This window comes from Gordionus sp. m RMFG-2023, chromosome 1, assembly GCF_954871325.1.
Source record: "Gordionus sp. m RMFG-2023 chromosome 1, tfGorSpeb1-WG-v2, whole genome shotgun sequence".
Taxonomy (NCBI): Eukaryota; Metazoa; Nematomorpha; class Gordioida; order Chordodea; family Parachordodidae; genus Gordionus; species Gordionus sp. m RMFG-2023.
Window position 1 is genome coordinate 82,508,464 of NC_088775.1, and position 15,691 is coordinate 82,524,154.

The window sequence follows — 15,691 nt, forward strand, 5'->3', positions numbered from 1 at the left end:
ACAAAAGCTTTTTACCACACTCCTCCTTTACAACAGATTCCCTAATTAACTAACGCTAGCTAGGCGGAAGGCGCCTTGGTCACATGAATGATGCAAAGTCGCTCCATATGAGCCGATTTTTAAATATTTTAGCTAGATAAATACAACCTAAGCCACGTGATTTCGCTAATAAATATCCAAACCTTTAAGCCATCTAGTGTTGTTAAACGGCTCGAAACTCAATATTATAGCCAGGAAAATATTGCCTAATTGTCGAGATTTCGCCAATAGATATTCAATCTTATGTGCCATCTATGAGCAAAATCTCTAGGCTTGCATATATTTTTCTGGATAAAAACTTGAACCATAATTGAGGACTACTGCTTTACATCGCAAGACTTTCATTAATCAAAGTGTTCTCTTTACGATTCTTAAAAAATTGTGTATACTCACCAGCACAAGGTTGACTCAATTAGTAGTTAGATTGTTAAAATTAATTTAGACCTGTTGCGCGTTAGACAAATGGCATAACTTCAAATGTAACTAACGATTCTTCATGGTTGCACCTTTTCACTCTAATACTGTTTACTAATTAATCCAAAGATCTCATCCTTTTCCGGACCTCTTTTTAACCACCTGTTCAGAACCTACATTTAGACTTATTGGTTTAATGATTTTTGTGCGTAAATATCCATATTTATATACTCATTCGTGTTAAACTGCTAGATTTGAGCAGATTTTTAAAAGCTGAAGAGTTTGCTTATGGGTGGCACAAAGATTTGGACCTCTAAAAATCTCGAGGCATGGGCAATTATTTTCTGGCTAAAATATTAAATTAGTCGTTTTTAAAAATCTGCCATATCGAGCCATTTAACAACACTACTCATTCATAACTCTTGTAAACTTAAAATTTTTCCCTTATTTTTATTTTGATGGTAGTCCTTGGAATTTTTTTTATTATTGAACATAAGAAAATAATATATATAAACGAAACAACAATTTTTTAAATTAAAGAATGAAGAAAAAAAAATCAACAGGAAATTAGTATATTCTATATATAAATTATGAAAACTATAATTATATAATGAACTATCCTATTTTTCAAAAAATACAAAACCATTTATACATTTTTTGAATTCGCGTTCCTCGGGATCTGGACATTAGATTCTTCGTTTCTTTCGAAATTTCTTACCATTACTTTGTCAAGATCGCTCATTAAGGTGTCCCCGCGATTTTGACTCACATCTAATTCATCGTTAATTTTAGACGACTCCGATACCGCATTTTCATTGACGGGAGGGATATCGCTATAAATGATATCGTCATCTAGAATATCGCTAACGTCCATCTCTTCGCTCTCATCTTTCGAGCCAACGGACACAATGCTTTGATCATCGATCCTTTCTTCCAATTTAGGTTGTTCCCGCGGCCCATTTTTTTTGACCTTACTATACGATGGCATATTTGATGAAACAGGTTCGGATTTTAATGGGGTACTAGTTATTTCGCTTCTCAGGTTACCCTTGTTCTTAAAAGGGTCGGTGCTAACTACGGAATTAAGCGATAGATCAGTTAAATTTGACGAATTGTGGATGTTTTTGTTATTTTTTGGCAGATCGACAGGTTTGGTGTTCAAAAGAAGAGAATTGTTATTCACTTTGCCATCGATGACGCCCCCGATTTTTTTCCTATTTTTTTTATCCGTTTTGGTGTTAAGCGTTGCCTTCCCATTGATATCATCGTTAGAGAAGGAATGATGAAAAAGGGAAGAGATTTGTTTAGGGGATGGTACTTGTAATTTATTATTAGCCTCTTTGTTCAAAGAAGCGTTTTCGCCCGTATTTTTATGGGCAAAATTGAATCGAGCTGAGTTGTGCTTCCTCAAAGCCTCGGGAGAATGAATTTCTAACGGAATTTCTAAAATTATATTGAAAATGGGTTTAAGTAAGAATATGAATTAAACCTTTTTCGTTGCTTTTGAAACAAAATAGTTCAGTTGAAGCTAGTATATGGAGTAGGGTATTCCATCGATGGAAGAGCATGGCTATAAATTGTATTCCCAAAATGATTACAAAGAAGGCTAAAAGTGCTAACGACAAAGGTTCCAATTTTAGATATTTCTTTGACCCACTTATGTACCATTTGACGTGCAGCGATTCTTTATTCATTTGTAGCATGAGAATCACGATAATGAATATTAAATTAGCCAATAGGAAACCAAAGGCTGACTATATGCGCATAAAATTAGAGTTTGGGAAAATAAATATTAAAGATTATGAAATTTAAGATTTTTAAAAAAGAATAAGTGATTTCATCTTGAGGGATTTTTTTTTATGCATAAAAATCACAAAAGATTTATTTATAGATGTTCTTGCCAGAAAAGAAGATTTGGAATTTTAGGTAAGATTTGATCAAAAATCCTGTTAGAGCATTCTCAAAATAATCTTAATAAAATATTAAATTGTTTAAATTATAACCTTACGATAAAATCCTACCCTCCCCACTCTCTTTCAATCAAATATTAACAATATCAGGCTGCCATTCTCAAAAATAGAAGGAGTTATCAGGGTTGCCAGACCTTTCGATTTTGAAAACCTCTCTATTTTTATTCTTGCTTACGCCAAAATATGCCTTCTATTTATTTTCGCTTTCTCCCCATTTTTTAAATAAAATAAATGTTAGCTTTTTCGTGATTTTAATTATAAAATTTTAAAACATAAAATACTTGAAATAATAAGTCAACGAAGATAACTACACTGCAATTTATATTTTAATTCAATCATAAATAAATTTAAAACATGCTTATGGTTAATTTATTTTCCTTTTCTTTTATTCGGAAAAGGAAGAATATAATATTTAGTATAGTTATTATTTCTTATTATGTGTACTAAGTAATTTATATTATTTTTGAAATTCAATTCATATGAAATGATAGTGGATGTTTTAAGTATCTCTGAATTTTTTAATGTTATTTAAAAAATTTGCGGTTTAATACAGTTAACAATTTTTGAGCATTTAAATAAAATTTTTTTCTAGTTTAATATTTCTCTTCGTATTAAACGAGCTTTTGGCTGAAAACTATCGACTCGATTTTAATGTTTTTTAAACCAAAAAAAATTCAGCTGGTTCTCTAAGGATATTATAAGTCAATTTTTTGACACTACTGGTTACGCAGTAGAAAAGACTAATTTGAACATGTTAAGGAATTTATGGATACTTGAACATAGAGCATCACATTATCCCCGATCTCGTCTAAATATAAAAAATTAATTATCAAAACAAATTTAACTTTGTTTCGTAATTGAATGAGACCATCAGCAATTTCCTTTTTCTTTTCCTCACTTAGCTCTATGGGTAGAAGATATTTCTTAAGCAACTCCTCCCAGAATCTAATTTCATCACCAGTCAATGCTCCTATAGGCCCAAGCGGTAATTCTGGATCTTCCATCCAATTCGAATTCCACCAATTATGACTTTCTTTGGTATCTTTATGCGATTATATCAAAAAGTGTTAATTTTTATAAATTTTTAAATATGTTTTTAACTTTTGTTATCTTTAGAGTCATCTTTTTGTATGTTAATCGTAGGTATAACTGTTTGGTTTACTGTTTTGTTTAATTCTTGACCTAGAAGTGATGGGTATTCCGACGTATTAACTGGTATAACTTTGATTTCGGGAAATATTTGACTGTCAGCTTTTGTCAGGCTTTTAGTGTGGTCATTACTCAAATTTGTTGGATCTTTTAAAAGAGTTTGAGTCGCGGGTCTATTTTCCACACTTAAATTAGACTTTGAAACAGCCCTCTTATCTTTAGCCTTTGCCAAGGCACTTGCTTTGTCATCTAATGCAAAGTAGATTTTAAAATTTATTATTCACCTATCCTTTTTATTTATTTACCTATACATGGTATATATTCTTTTAGGCTAATAAAATCTTCCCACAATATCTTAATCCAATTTTTCTTCTTTTGATCAGTTTTTTCCAATTGAACTTTAACTATCTAAATAAATACAAGAGAGAGGTAAGAACAAAAAAATTTAATTCGACAATGAAAAGATTTTTTTTACAATCATACAATAATTTTTAAAACTTTTTTTTTGCATAAAATTTAATTTTTATTTACATTTTTGATGATAATATTTTTAAAATAGGCCCTTTAAAATGTGGGATATATTAACAAATCCTCAATTTTCATTTTCCTTTCTAGACGAGCTTAACTAAAAAGGGATTTTGAGAAATTTTCCTTTAAATTTACATTTCTTTATATATTTAAATTCCAAACCAATAAGCATGAGTTTATTATCAACTCCAAATGAGAACAATTTTATAATATAGTTAATGCAAATAGATTAAAATTACCCCCAACAAAGATATTAACAGAATCGTTGATGATAAATCGTGTTTACTAATAAAAATTGTGTATATTTTTTTTAAATTTATCGTCAGTATTTTTATTGATACCAGAAATGTGTTATAATCAGGTTTGTGCATATGACCGGTCAAATACGTTTCGATCAATTGACCGATATTTGACCGGTCAAATGTGGTTAAATTAACTTTATTTTGAATATAATAGTAAAATGAATCTATAATATTAATGTTTTAAATTCATTGTCATTCAATAACTAACGTGTAGCTATCTGTATAAGAGTCTTGTTCTGATTCATATTCAATATTATCATTTTCTTTAATATTTTTTAATCAATTTCCCTGATGTCTTAGATCTTAAATCGATTTCTATTTTCATAAGAATATTAACCTAAATCGACCTATTTCTTTCTAAAGAAGAAGTAGAACTAGGAATTGTTAGTCTCTTAATGGACAGGGTAGACAAAGTTAAAACTATTAACTTGAGGTCGGAATTGAATGTTTCTGGAAATTTCAACTTTCCACATAATTTGCTATATTAAACATGCTGTTTTTGCTTTTGAAATTAATATCACTTAAAATATTTTGATCATCACTACCTTGTAGCTAATTCTTGAATTATATCACATACTTCATTAATTTCACTACTAGTGAGTTCTCCTCTTGATATTGTGGACCCAAAAAATAAGCAAACATTGTGATCACATGTATTTACATCGTTTTTCCCTTTTTTAAACATATTTTTAATTTATTTTTCCTTTAAATTTTTTAGACTATTTGATCGTATTTGACAGGTCAAATACTCCTCCGATCAATTGACTGAATTTGACTCGTGATTGACTTGCCAACCCTGGTTATAATACCCAAAAATAGATTATTGATAACATCATATTAAACAATTGTTTACTTCTACCACAGGAGACAGGAAGAAGAGGGTCTGACACAATATCATCATTAAAATTAAAATGGAATAATGGGCAGTTAAATTGGGATTAGAGAGTAAGTGGTAATATCGTTATTAACGAGGGGGAGGGGGGTGTATAGTACTGTCTGATTGCAATATTTATAGTTACCTCTCTAGTTCCCCACGAAACAATGTGTAGATTGCAGAGGGAGTATATGATCAAAACAAGATACATGGTTGGAACTACTAATAGATAAAGTAAGCCGTATATGACGTTTTTAAATTCTTCGGGGTGCAAAATTGATGCGGCAAAGATCACGCTCACCAATATGATTATAAATATGGCTGCTGGGCTTTGGATACCTTCATCGTGAATTTGAATCATGGCACGAATGCAGAAGGATAACATAGCTATTCCGTATACACCGGCCAGAATTTTAGCGAATAATAACTAAATTTTATATACATTAAATAAAAAAATATTAGTAATTATTATAATTCTTTAAGTTTAAAGTAAAATATCCTTCTTAATAGTTAATTTATTGTAAAAAGGTACAAGTAGTGTAACAAAAAAAATATATTAAGAGTAAATGATCGTTCAAGAATTAAATTGCTAGATTTAAAAATACATGGGAATTCAGAATCTCTCAATGTTATATCATTTATTATGGGCGCTTTTTAAATTTGGAAAATTTAATTTGACCGGAAATGTATTCCAGCATATATAGAGTGACTACCCCACCTTATAATCTTTCAGATAATTTTTATCATTAAATTTTATGTATCAATAATCAATTTATATGAGTATAGATACATGGGTGATTCAAAGGTTCACAAAATTGTCTAAAATTTAGAGTAATTGTAGAGTACTTTCGTGAGAAAAAACGCCCCTAGTTAATGATTTTAAAATCAGGAGATTCCAAATATCCCGTGGATTTCATATCCCCCAATGCGACATTGTATAATTTCAAATTTTGACCTGAGGCTAACTCGAAATTTATTCATGATTAGATTTTCATTACATTAAAAATAATTATTCTTCATAATAACCATTCTTGTGCTTAAAATAATGACAAAATTATAATGACTAATATCAATTCTAGTGTTGTGTTAATTGGGACGAACATCAATATTCGGCGTAGAAAGATATTACGCAAGCCTGTAAATTTTTTTCATAGATGGGCAGAAAAGTTTGGGCACTTATTAACGCAATTTTGAGGGGATCGCTCAATATTATTTTGGTTAAAAACGTAATTTAAAATAGGCAAAATAAGCCGTTTAAACATAGACATTTTATTAAGAATTAATGTTATTTGTTAAACATACCAAAGCATTTAAATACCGGTTCGTAAAAATAATACTGACACGGGCTTACAAAATAAATGAAAATAATACCAGGACGGTTGAGAAGTAAAAAATAAACGAAAGTATAGGATCCCAAAATTATTGTAAACCGGGTCGATTTGAGCCGATTTTAAAACCGCTAACTCAATAATTTATTCAGAAAAGTTTTGGACATTGCTAAATTCGAGGCTTAAGTAATATTTTTCTGGCTATTGAATTATCCGTTTTTAAAAATAGCCTCAAATTAAGCCCTTTGAACAACACTAGATCCCAATGTATTTATAATATTTAAGTATTTTCCAGAATGAAAAAATTTCTAAAAAAACGCCGTCCGAGAAATTTAGGTTTTCTTAAAAATAATTTGAAAAGAAAATATAATTTTGTTTCCTTCTTTCATTTCATAACTTGATGTTTGATGGTAGTTTTAAAACACATCACAACGAATATAATGATTGGAATAACATTGAGCGCTATAGACCCCCATAGCGTGAGATAAAAGGTTGCACTCATAGATCCAACTAACAATAATATGATAACAGCAGGTCCAATCATTGTACTGACAAACATCATAGCCTTTTAAAAATAATAAAATAGGAATTTATATAAACTAATATTCAGAGTTGTTAAAAGATACTTTTCATATAAATCTAGGTAAGATACATCGTCTAAAAATAGACCAAGATACAAATAGTATATAAATACAGGAATTGATACAGATATCATATTTTGGTATTATGATACTTTAACAACTCTATTAATAATGTTTATTAAGAATATTATTAATAAAAACGATAAAATAATCTCTAAACATTATTTATTAAGACTTTTTTTCTTTTAAATGGACATTAATATCGTATGTGAATTTAAATTTAATTTTATCTTTTTTATTTGCATAAATATGTTTATTTTCAAAATAAATAATATAAATTGTTCAAAAAGGATGTGTCGGCTTCCATAAAAAAACGACGCGATTATGCGAGGGGGGAGGGTCCTTGCAGAATTCACGTAGTTCTTAAATGGCAGGACGTAGACCAACGCAAATAAATGAATGAATAATTTATTCACATTATACTTGGTACAATATATAAGAAAACGTGATTGTTTCGTTTACGGCTACTGTTTTTCTATATGTTCTTAAAAGATCCAATATATTGGCCATAGTCGAAGGTATCCAACGTCTCCTTTGATTAAAAAACTCATCAAAACCTTCTGGCGAATATGTGACAGCGTCAGAAGCCGCACTATATTCTATTCTATAGCCTTGTTGAAGGATTAATGTGCATAACCACCTAAACAAAATTTGATATGTTAAAAATGAGTCTATTAATGATGTATAAGATAGTTTAAAAAATTAATATTTTTCTCAAAAAAAAAACTAATACGAGTGTTGTTAAAAATTAGGTTTAGGAGATTAAAGAATACCGCTAAATCAGGATTTTAGCCAAACAAATTTAATCCAATTGTTGGTATTTTGTCAAAATATGGCAAAAAGTTTGGCCCTTTTTGGCGAAATCTTTAGACTTAGGCTATGATTTAGCCGTTATTTTTAAATGTACTTAATCGAGATTTATAACAACACAATATAATAATATTCACATATTTTTAGTAAATTAAATATACCTATCTTCGCCTTGATCATATTGAACTATTTGCCAAGGCTCTTCTGCCATCTTAGTATAGACTCTAGCCACATTGTCAGCCATAAGTGCTGATCCTCTAAACAAACTGAAACAACCAGGACTGCATAGAACACAACCTATCATATGTTCCGCAGCCTTTTGTAGCCAATGGCCTAGGGCGTATTCAAACTTTTGATACCATACTAAGGGACCAGTACCGGCGGGATGGATTCTTCCGCATGCCGAAGCTACGTTTACATTTTTCTTCATCAAATCAACCAGTCTTTAATATTTAGATAAAATAAATTTAATTTAAAAAAAATTATTATCATAAACTGATATTAATTAATATAACCTCATTATTAAAAAAAAGAAGTTAGCTATTATATATTTAAAGTAGAGTATTAACAATACATTTAAAATTTATTAAGATAGATAAAAATTCTGAAAAAAGATATTATATCGTTAATAATCCTCTATAGCGCGAAACTTTATCAAGACAGCACTTTATCATGACGACACTAAAAAATGACGAGATTTTTCCACTCAAATGCTTGATCACCTGACCTGATGCTACACTTAATCAGTTATAAAAATTATTTCATTTATAAAAATTTTTGTTTCTCTTTCCTCAAAATTAAATTTTAAGAGGGTTAAAGCTTTTCTAAGATACGTGTGGCCATATTAAGATTTTAGCAATATATTAAGTAAGCCTGAGATTCTATTCATAGGTGGCAGAAAGGTTTGGACCTCTACCAAATCTCGAGGCTTAAATAATATTATTTTAGCTAAAATCTTAATCAGGCCGTTTTTTAAAAATCGACCCAGGATTATATTTTCACAACACGCTGATTGTAATTCCAAATAAGTCAGCGATTAGAATGTTGCAACGACATCCCTAATTCATTTTTTTTAATCGCAAACTATAATAACTGCAACCAATTCCTAGATTTCACATACCCCGAACGTTATGAGTAACATGCTAAGATTCGATTCCGGGTCTGAAAATGAAGGAATTATTATGTTAAGCACCAAGGAGCTCTTTGAGGGTCTCTCAAGACAGTTTTAATACATCGACGCCAGTTTATCCACAAATATACTTTTAGATAAGTTTCTGGTGATAATATTTTTTTAAAGTTCCTAATTTAGATTACATCCATCCAAATATTAAAAAACAAGTTTCCCTTCTGGTGATTTGAAAATGAATAGTGTAGAAGAAACATAGTCAAGTAAACCAATTAAATGGTCCTATCGTATAGCCAAATATCTAATCTTGACAGATTCACAAGGAGTTCATCGATGCTCAATAAAGTAATTCTTACATTCCCAGGCCCTGAATCAAATTTGATGATGTTCTTATAACGTTTAGAGTATGAGAAAATGAGAAGGTTGCGTCATCACCTAAATATAATAAAAGGTTAGGTATAGGTTGATTAAGAAAATATTAAATTATATAGCATCATTTTGGTAATTCCGGTTTAATTAGACATTGTATGATTAAAAAAAAATACCATGCTATAAAATACCTAATAACGGAAATAGGTTGAAAATCAACGTCTCCATCTAAAGCCAAGATAAATGTATTGTCCGCCACCTCTTTACCTAGGGCTATATCGGCCCCGCATTTTGATATGCGTTTATTATGTCGATACCCTAGAAGGTAGTACATGTACATAACCTTTATAATCATTACAATTTTTAAAAAATTAGTAATATAAGAATCTTATATTAATTTTGAAAAAAATTTATTATCTTATCATTTGAAGAATCAAATGTTGGATATTGATGAATGCATGAATGCCATTTATTGTAATGTAAAGGAGCTTATATTCCTCGTATTACCTAGAATCCGACCAAGTATATTATTCAGCTCATCGTGGGATTTTTAAAATGGGTCTGATCTGATATCTTTTAATACTATTTATTTGATTCCAAAAATCGCAATATATTTAAATTATCAGAGTTATTAAAATATTTTTGTACAAATATGTTGTATCTGTAACTAGATACGTTTCTAGACAATATCTATACCATTTTCAGATTCTGTAACTGTAAATAGATCCATTTGAAAAGTATCTTTTAGCAACTCTGAAAATTATTATTTTATACTTACCCAGATATTGATAAATTTTTCTCTAAAATTCTCATTTTTTAATGCTTTCATCTAAATATCTCCTGATTTTTTAATTTGTTCTTCAAAATTAATATGGATTTAGTTTCTATCAGGCGCCTAACAAAGAGAGGGGGTGCATCGCAAGTTTGTATATTTTCATAAATATCACCTTAAGCTAATAAAACACCCCCCCCCCCTTCCCCCCCCCTCCCCCATGTATAAAATATATTACTATAAAGAAGAATTTGAAGGAAAAATTAGTAAAAGTAAATAAATTTTTAAAATAAAGTTATTTTCATAAAAATATAATATTGTCAAAGGCCTACAATAAGTGCAATAAGTGGGCCTAAATTTTTCCAATAAAGGTTATGGCGAAAACCCCATCTAATAGTGCCCCTCCCCATACAAAAATTCTGAATACGCCTATGCTTTATATTGTATTTAGTCATTCAAAACGATATTAATAGCTAAAACACACTCAATTATATTACAGAAAATAGATATATCAGTCAATCCATCTTTAGTTTGAACTCCTTCAATCAAATGATTGACTTGGTAGTCATGAATGGTTTTATGACTAGGTTGTGACATCGTACATCCTCATGCTTGTATCAAATTCAAATCACCATAGATTTGAAGGTAGGCATGGCCTTAATATATTTTGTGGGCGACACCAACGCAACACAGCAATAAACCTTATAATAAATCTAGGTTTAAGAGCCAACTACATTCCGAACTATTCTGAACCCACAAATTTACAAGATAAGTTAAAACTTGATGGTATGACAACCATACCTTGGGCCTTCAGTAAATCTAATATAGGACTAGACCTTTGTCTCTTTATTCCACTCATACTTAAATATTAGCCCACTAATATAGGCACAAACTAAAAAGAATAACAAGTATAAAAATTTTAACAACTTCATATTCATTCCAATAGTGACTATTGCAAAGCCATTTTTCGCCAAAGTTTTTAAAAAATCTAGGCAATAAAATATGAATTTTTACAAAGGAAGCTAGAGAATTTTTATATATGCACCAAAAAATTCAAATTGAAGACATAATTATGGTTTTTGAAACTCATTTATAAAATTGTATTTTTGATATAGTTTTTTTAATTTTTATTTTATTGTTAATTGTAATCATTTTTAAATCAAAATAAAACATCATTTAAAAAAAAAATATATATATCAGAGACCTTCAGGCCCAGCCCTAAACCCGGCCTGGCCCGGATAATTTTTTTAAATTTACCCGGGCCGAGCCTGAAAATTTTTTAAAAAAGATATCCGAGCCAGGCCGTATATTTTAAAACTTAATATTTGAAATCGCCATTTTTAGATGTAAAAATCAAAAATAAAAAAAAATATATTTAAAAAAATCTGGGCCGGGCCTAAAATTTCTTTTTAAAAAAAAACCTGGGCCGGGTTGGGAAATTTTTTTTAAAAAAAAATCCGGGCAGTACAAATGGTACCTCTGCAGATCTCTGATATATATATATATATGTAATATACTTGGCTCCATCTTTTTTTGGGCCTAATCAATTTTTTGTTCTTCAAATGCACGACTATTTTATTTCTCCCAGGTAATTTCCATACTAATCGACCTCCGTATGGGGTGAGAACCTTCATTGGCGGATTCAGTGTAACACTTGTATCATACGTACATTCAGAGGCGTCTTTCATGGCTCGAAATAGCAATTTTACGAATTGATTTGTTCTCACTACGGTGATCTAAATAATATATGATGAATGCTTATCTAACAAATTTACAAAAATTGATGGGGGAAAATGACTTACTTTTTCTTCTTTAACAGAAATTCTAAGAGTGTCGTTGGTTAGATTAAATGAGCCTTCTTTCAAAATGCTGGGTATGGAAGATTCAATTGTGGTGACCATGGAATCATCGAATAGGATATTAGCTTCAAACTCATAATAATCAGAGTCCTCAACCTTCATGTAATTTCGTCGCATTCTGCGATTGTTTTGATCTATGTCCATTCTAATAGTATAACATATATAGTTAATATGTTGAGTTGAAAACGAATAAGATGTATCTATTGAATTAATAATATATAATTTCTATCTTATAATTTATCAATATTTAACCATAGTATATCATATTATTATTTTTTTAAGCCTTACTTTACTTCAACAAAATAATAATTAATTAAGGGATTCAACCTGCAGATCGACTTCATCAATTGGGTTATTTCGGTCAAATTTTCGTGCCACATTGTAGCGCAAAAATAGATTCTTGGGATTACATTGCTATTGGGAGTCGCCTGATCCGTTTCGGATGGATTCGAATCTAAGTCATTAATAGAATCCTCAATATGTATGTGATTTTTTGCCTGTACGCATAAAAAAAAGAAAAGAGAAGAGGTTAAATATTAAATAAAAATGTATTTAGAATACTTCTCCCTCCGTCGTTTCTCTTGCCCGACTTAGCAATAAACTGATAGCCGTAAAGACGGGACAATACATTGGTTGCGTGAACAGTTTGTTAGTTTGTTCTAATCTGTCACCCTTGGGGTACCAGATGTGGGAGGTAATCCAACACATGGATAACATCCATACCATCCATAAATACCCTGTCACTCCCATCGAATCCGCCCGCGTGTTTTCATATTTTAAGATAGAATTTTTATTTTGAAAAGCATTTAAAACAGTCGTAAGTTTTGCGTTAGGATTGTATTCTACGACATTCCAGAATAGGTGGCTCGGAATAACGCTCGCCAAAAAGCAGGGATCATTTATTCTCATTTCTGTCAAAAACATCATAAGGTAAACTAAAATGGGCCCGGAGGCTAAAATGGGAAAGGCGAAACTAAATTTTTGCAAAACGGTCTTGCAAGAAAAAATGCTAACGAAATATAAAAGCAGCGAAGAGCAAGTTTGTATGACTAAGGCCAATAAATAGTCTTTGTATCGTATTAGATGCACATTTTTTCCTGTATCTGGAATATTTGAGTCATCCCAATTTATGGGTGATAAGGTTTCTCGAATATTCCTATTCAATACTAAATTTTCATCTCGTTTTACTATATTTTTCAATGTTGTCGATATTGATGATAATGTTGAAATCGAAGCGGGATGCTCAGTGATGCCCTTTAAGGTAGTTGAAATGGTTTTTGTTGCAACCGTGATAATGTTTGTAGTCTAAAATTATCAATTAAATATAAAAACAAATTTAAATGATATTTTATAATAAACCATGTCGGAGGTAATACCATTGAGCTGCTCATCTATTATATTGTCTGCAGGGAAATCCTTTATTTCAGGTGTTAGCAACTCTGCCTCATACCAAAAAATGCTCTTAAAGTCAAACATATCTTTCAAACTATAATAATTAGTGGAAAACATGATCATTATAGCGAAATACAATAAAATGTTCCAACAACTTAATATTAGGTGTATAGCTGGTCGGGTCCTCCTTAACGTATCCTTATAACGGCTTAATTTAGACAAAAATGGGATTGATATAGTTTTTTCAATGTAATTATCCCACCACAAAAAGGATATAAGACACAAGGCTAATGTTATCATCCATTGATCGTTTTTGCCGTAGAGTTTATAATGCGGATTTGAAGATTTGATGATCCAATATACGATCGCACTGATTTGTCCACACAAGGCAACGATATCCAATAATATCTTTATAACGTAATATTTGCAACCAGTCGGCCTTGAGAGCGGTTGCAGTAATGCGGGTATCAAGCATATGGAAGGGCCAAGCATACAACAAACTACCGCATCTATGTTGGGAAGAACAGAAAATACAAATATTCCGATAGCGATTGTGTGGGAAGTTTCTGCCAAAAATGTCTGTATTAATTATGGATAATTTAAAATAGCGTTTCAAGAGTATATGTTAAACGCAATGTGTTTTTTCCGGTAATGTGTTATTTTTTAAACTTTTAATAATTTTTCGAGTGCGTTTTTTTTTAAATGTAAAAATTGGATTTTACCGAAATATATTCCAACATGTTTGGAATCTTACGAATTGTAGACAATCTTGCCGTTAGCCTTTGAGTCAATTATAATAAAAAAATCTACTAATAATATTAATTATATTGAGTTCAAAAGATCATAGTATAATTGCCTGAAATTAATAGGATATGTGTTTCAAATATGATGGAATACATTTTCGGTAAAATCAGATTTTTAAATTTTAAAATACCCGCTCAAATAATGATTAAAAATTGAAAAAATAACATATTGTCGGAAAAAAACACATTGAGGCTAACATATGTGTACTCCATTTAAATTTATTTATTTTCTAATGTATTTTATATGTATTTACATAATTTACCATGATAAATAATATAGGTGTTGGTTTAACTCTTTTCCTTAACAATATTTTTTTGAAGCTTTTGATTAATGTAAATATCTGAGGTAAACAGACGCTAAAGAACACAACCCATAACCATCTAGGGCCCGGTTCAGCAAACCACTCTAGCGGTAAACGAGTGATATTTGTATTGTAACACAGCTGCTCTTCGTAGAAGCGAGGTAGTACCATTCTATGGATTGATTTATTGCTAGGTGAGGCTTCCCTCATACTAGTCCAATTATTCGAGACTTTCAATATTCCATTTGATCCTGTAGATCCTATTTTGTTGTACATCTAATTTTTTTTTTCAAATGTTAAATTAGTTTTAATTAAATCCAGTTCCATCAAAAATTATATAAGATTTGATTTAAATTATTTAATTATAAAAAAGGAACTTAACTTTTATATTTGAGGTCATAAATATGAAGGTCGCGAAACTAATGAGAGAAGCTCCGAACACCAAAACGAAGCTCACAGCGTAAGCTACCAATAAAAGAAGTTGTTGAATGCATTTCATCATAGCGTGCGATTCTTGGAATCGCATTTCGGCGTTCGTCATTTTAAATATATCCCATGCCTGTCGCTCGTCTTTCCAACTTTAAAAATAGAATAATTTGTTATATTTTATATCACATCCATAATGTCAAATTAACCCCTTTTCATCCATTGGTTTATCAGTAGAGTATATATCCCCGAACGATGAGGCTTGGGTGTGTATTGATTCTCTATCGACATCTAGCTTGTTGATCATCTTGACGGATATATATATACTCCTTTTATTACAAAATATAGCAATATAATTAATCTATGTTTGCTTATAAGTAATGGAGGATGCTTTAATTCCTTATTTTCATTTTTAAAATCAAATAGATTAAAATATACTAAAATTGAGTTACTAAACGACTATTGATTTGAATAGGCATATAGATCTCAAATAAATATTTTTAAAAAATAAATGGAAACACATGCGCAATTAATTATAACAGCTTAAAAGCCGACTACCTAAAATGAGTGCTCTGTATATCTGATTA

The 15,691-nt window shown here is 30.3% G+C and overlaps 1 protein-coding gene across 1 annotated transcript; it reads right to left on the minus strand.

Moving 5' to 3' along the window:
• Positions 1–1,099: 1,099 nt before the first annotated feature.
• On the minus strand, positions 1,100–15,411 carry LOC135930823 (chitin synthase chs-2-like). Its single transcript, XM_065467612.1, has 18 exons — positions 15,314–15,411; positions 15,061–15,256; positions 14,748–14,954; positions 13,541–14,152; positions 12,743–13,486; positions 12,509–12,678; positions 12,125–12,326; positions 11,840–12,058; positions 9,742–9,893; positions 8,217–8,498; positions 7,669–7,885; positions 7,002–7,169; positions 5,422–5,703; positions 3,878–3,980; positions 3,525–3,821; positions 3,269–3,465; positions 1,943–2,207; positions 1,100–1,896 (listed from the first exon to the last, which is right to left on the minus strand). The coding sequence occupies exons 1-18, from the start codon at positions 15,409–15,411 to the stop codon at positions 1,100–1,102; spliced, it is 5,208 nt and encodes a 1,735-aa protein (XP_065323684.1).
• Between the last annotated feature and the right edge of the window lie 280 nt (positions 15,412–15,691).

Bases quoted from the DNA above. Each gene is read 5' to 3' on its own strand.
- LOC135930823 (XM_065467612.1), bottom strand. From the start codon at position 15,411: ATGATCAACAAGCTAGATGTCGATAGAGAATCAATACACACCCAAGCC. The intron at 5,704-7,001 runs GTTATGAAATGA...TATAAAATTTAG, and splicing joins AAACTACCATCAAACATCAA to TTATTATTCGCTAAAATTCT. The intron at 3,466-3,524 runs GTTAAAAACATA...AATCGCATAAAG, and splicing joins TGACTCTAAAGATAACAAAA to ATACCAAAGAAAGTCATAAT.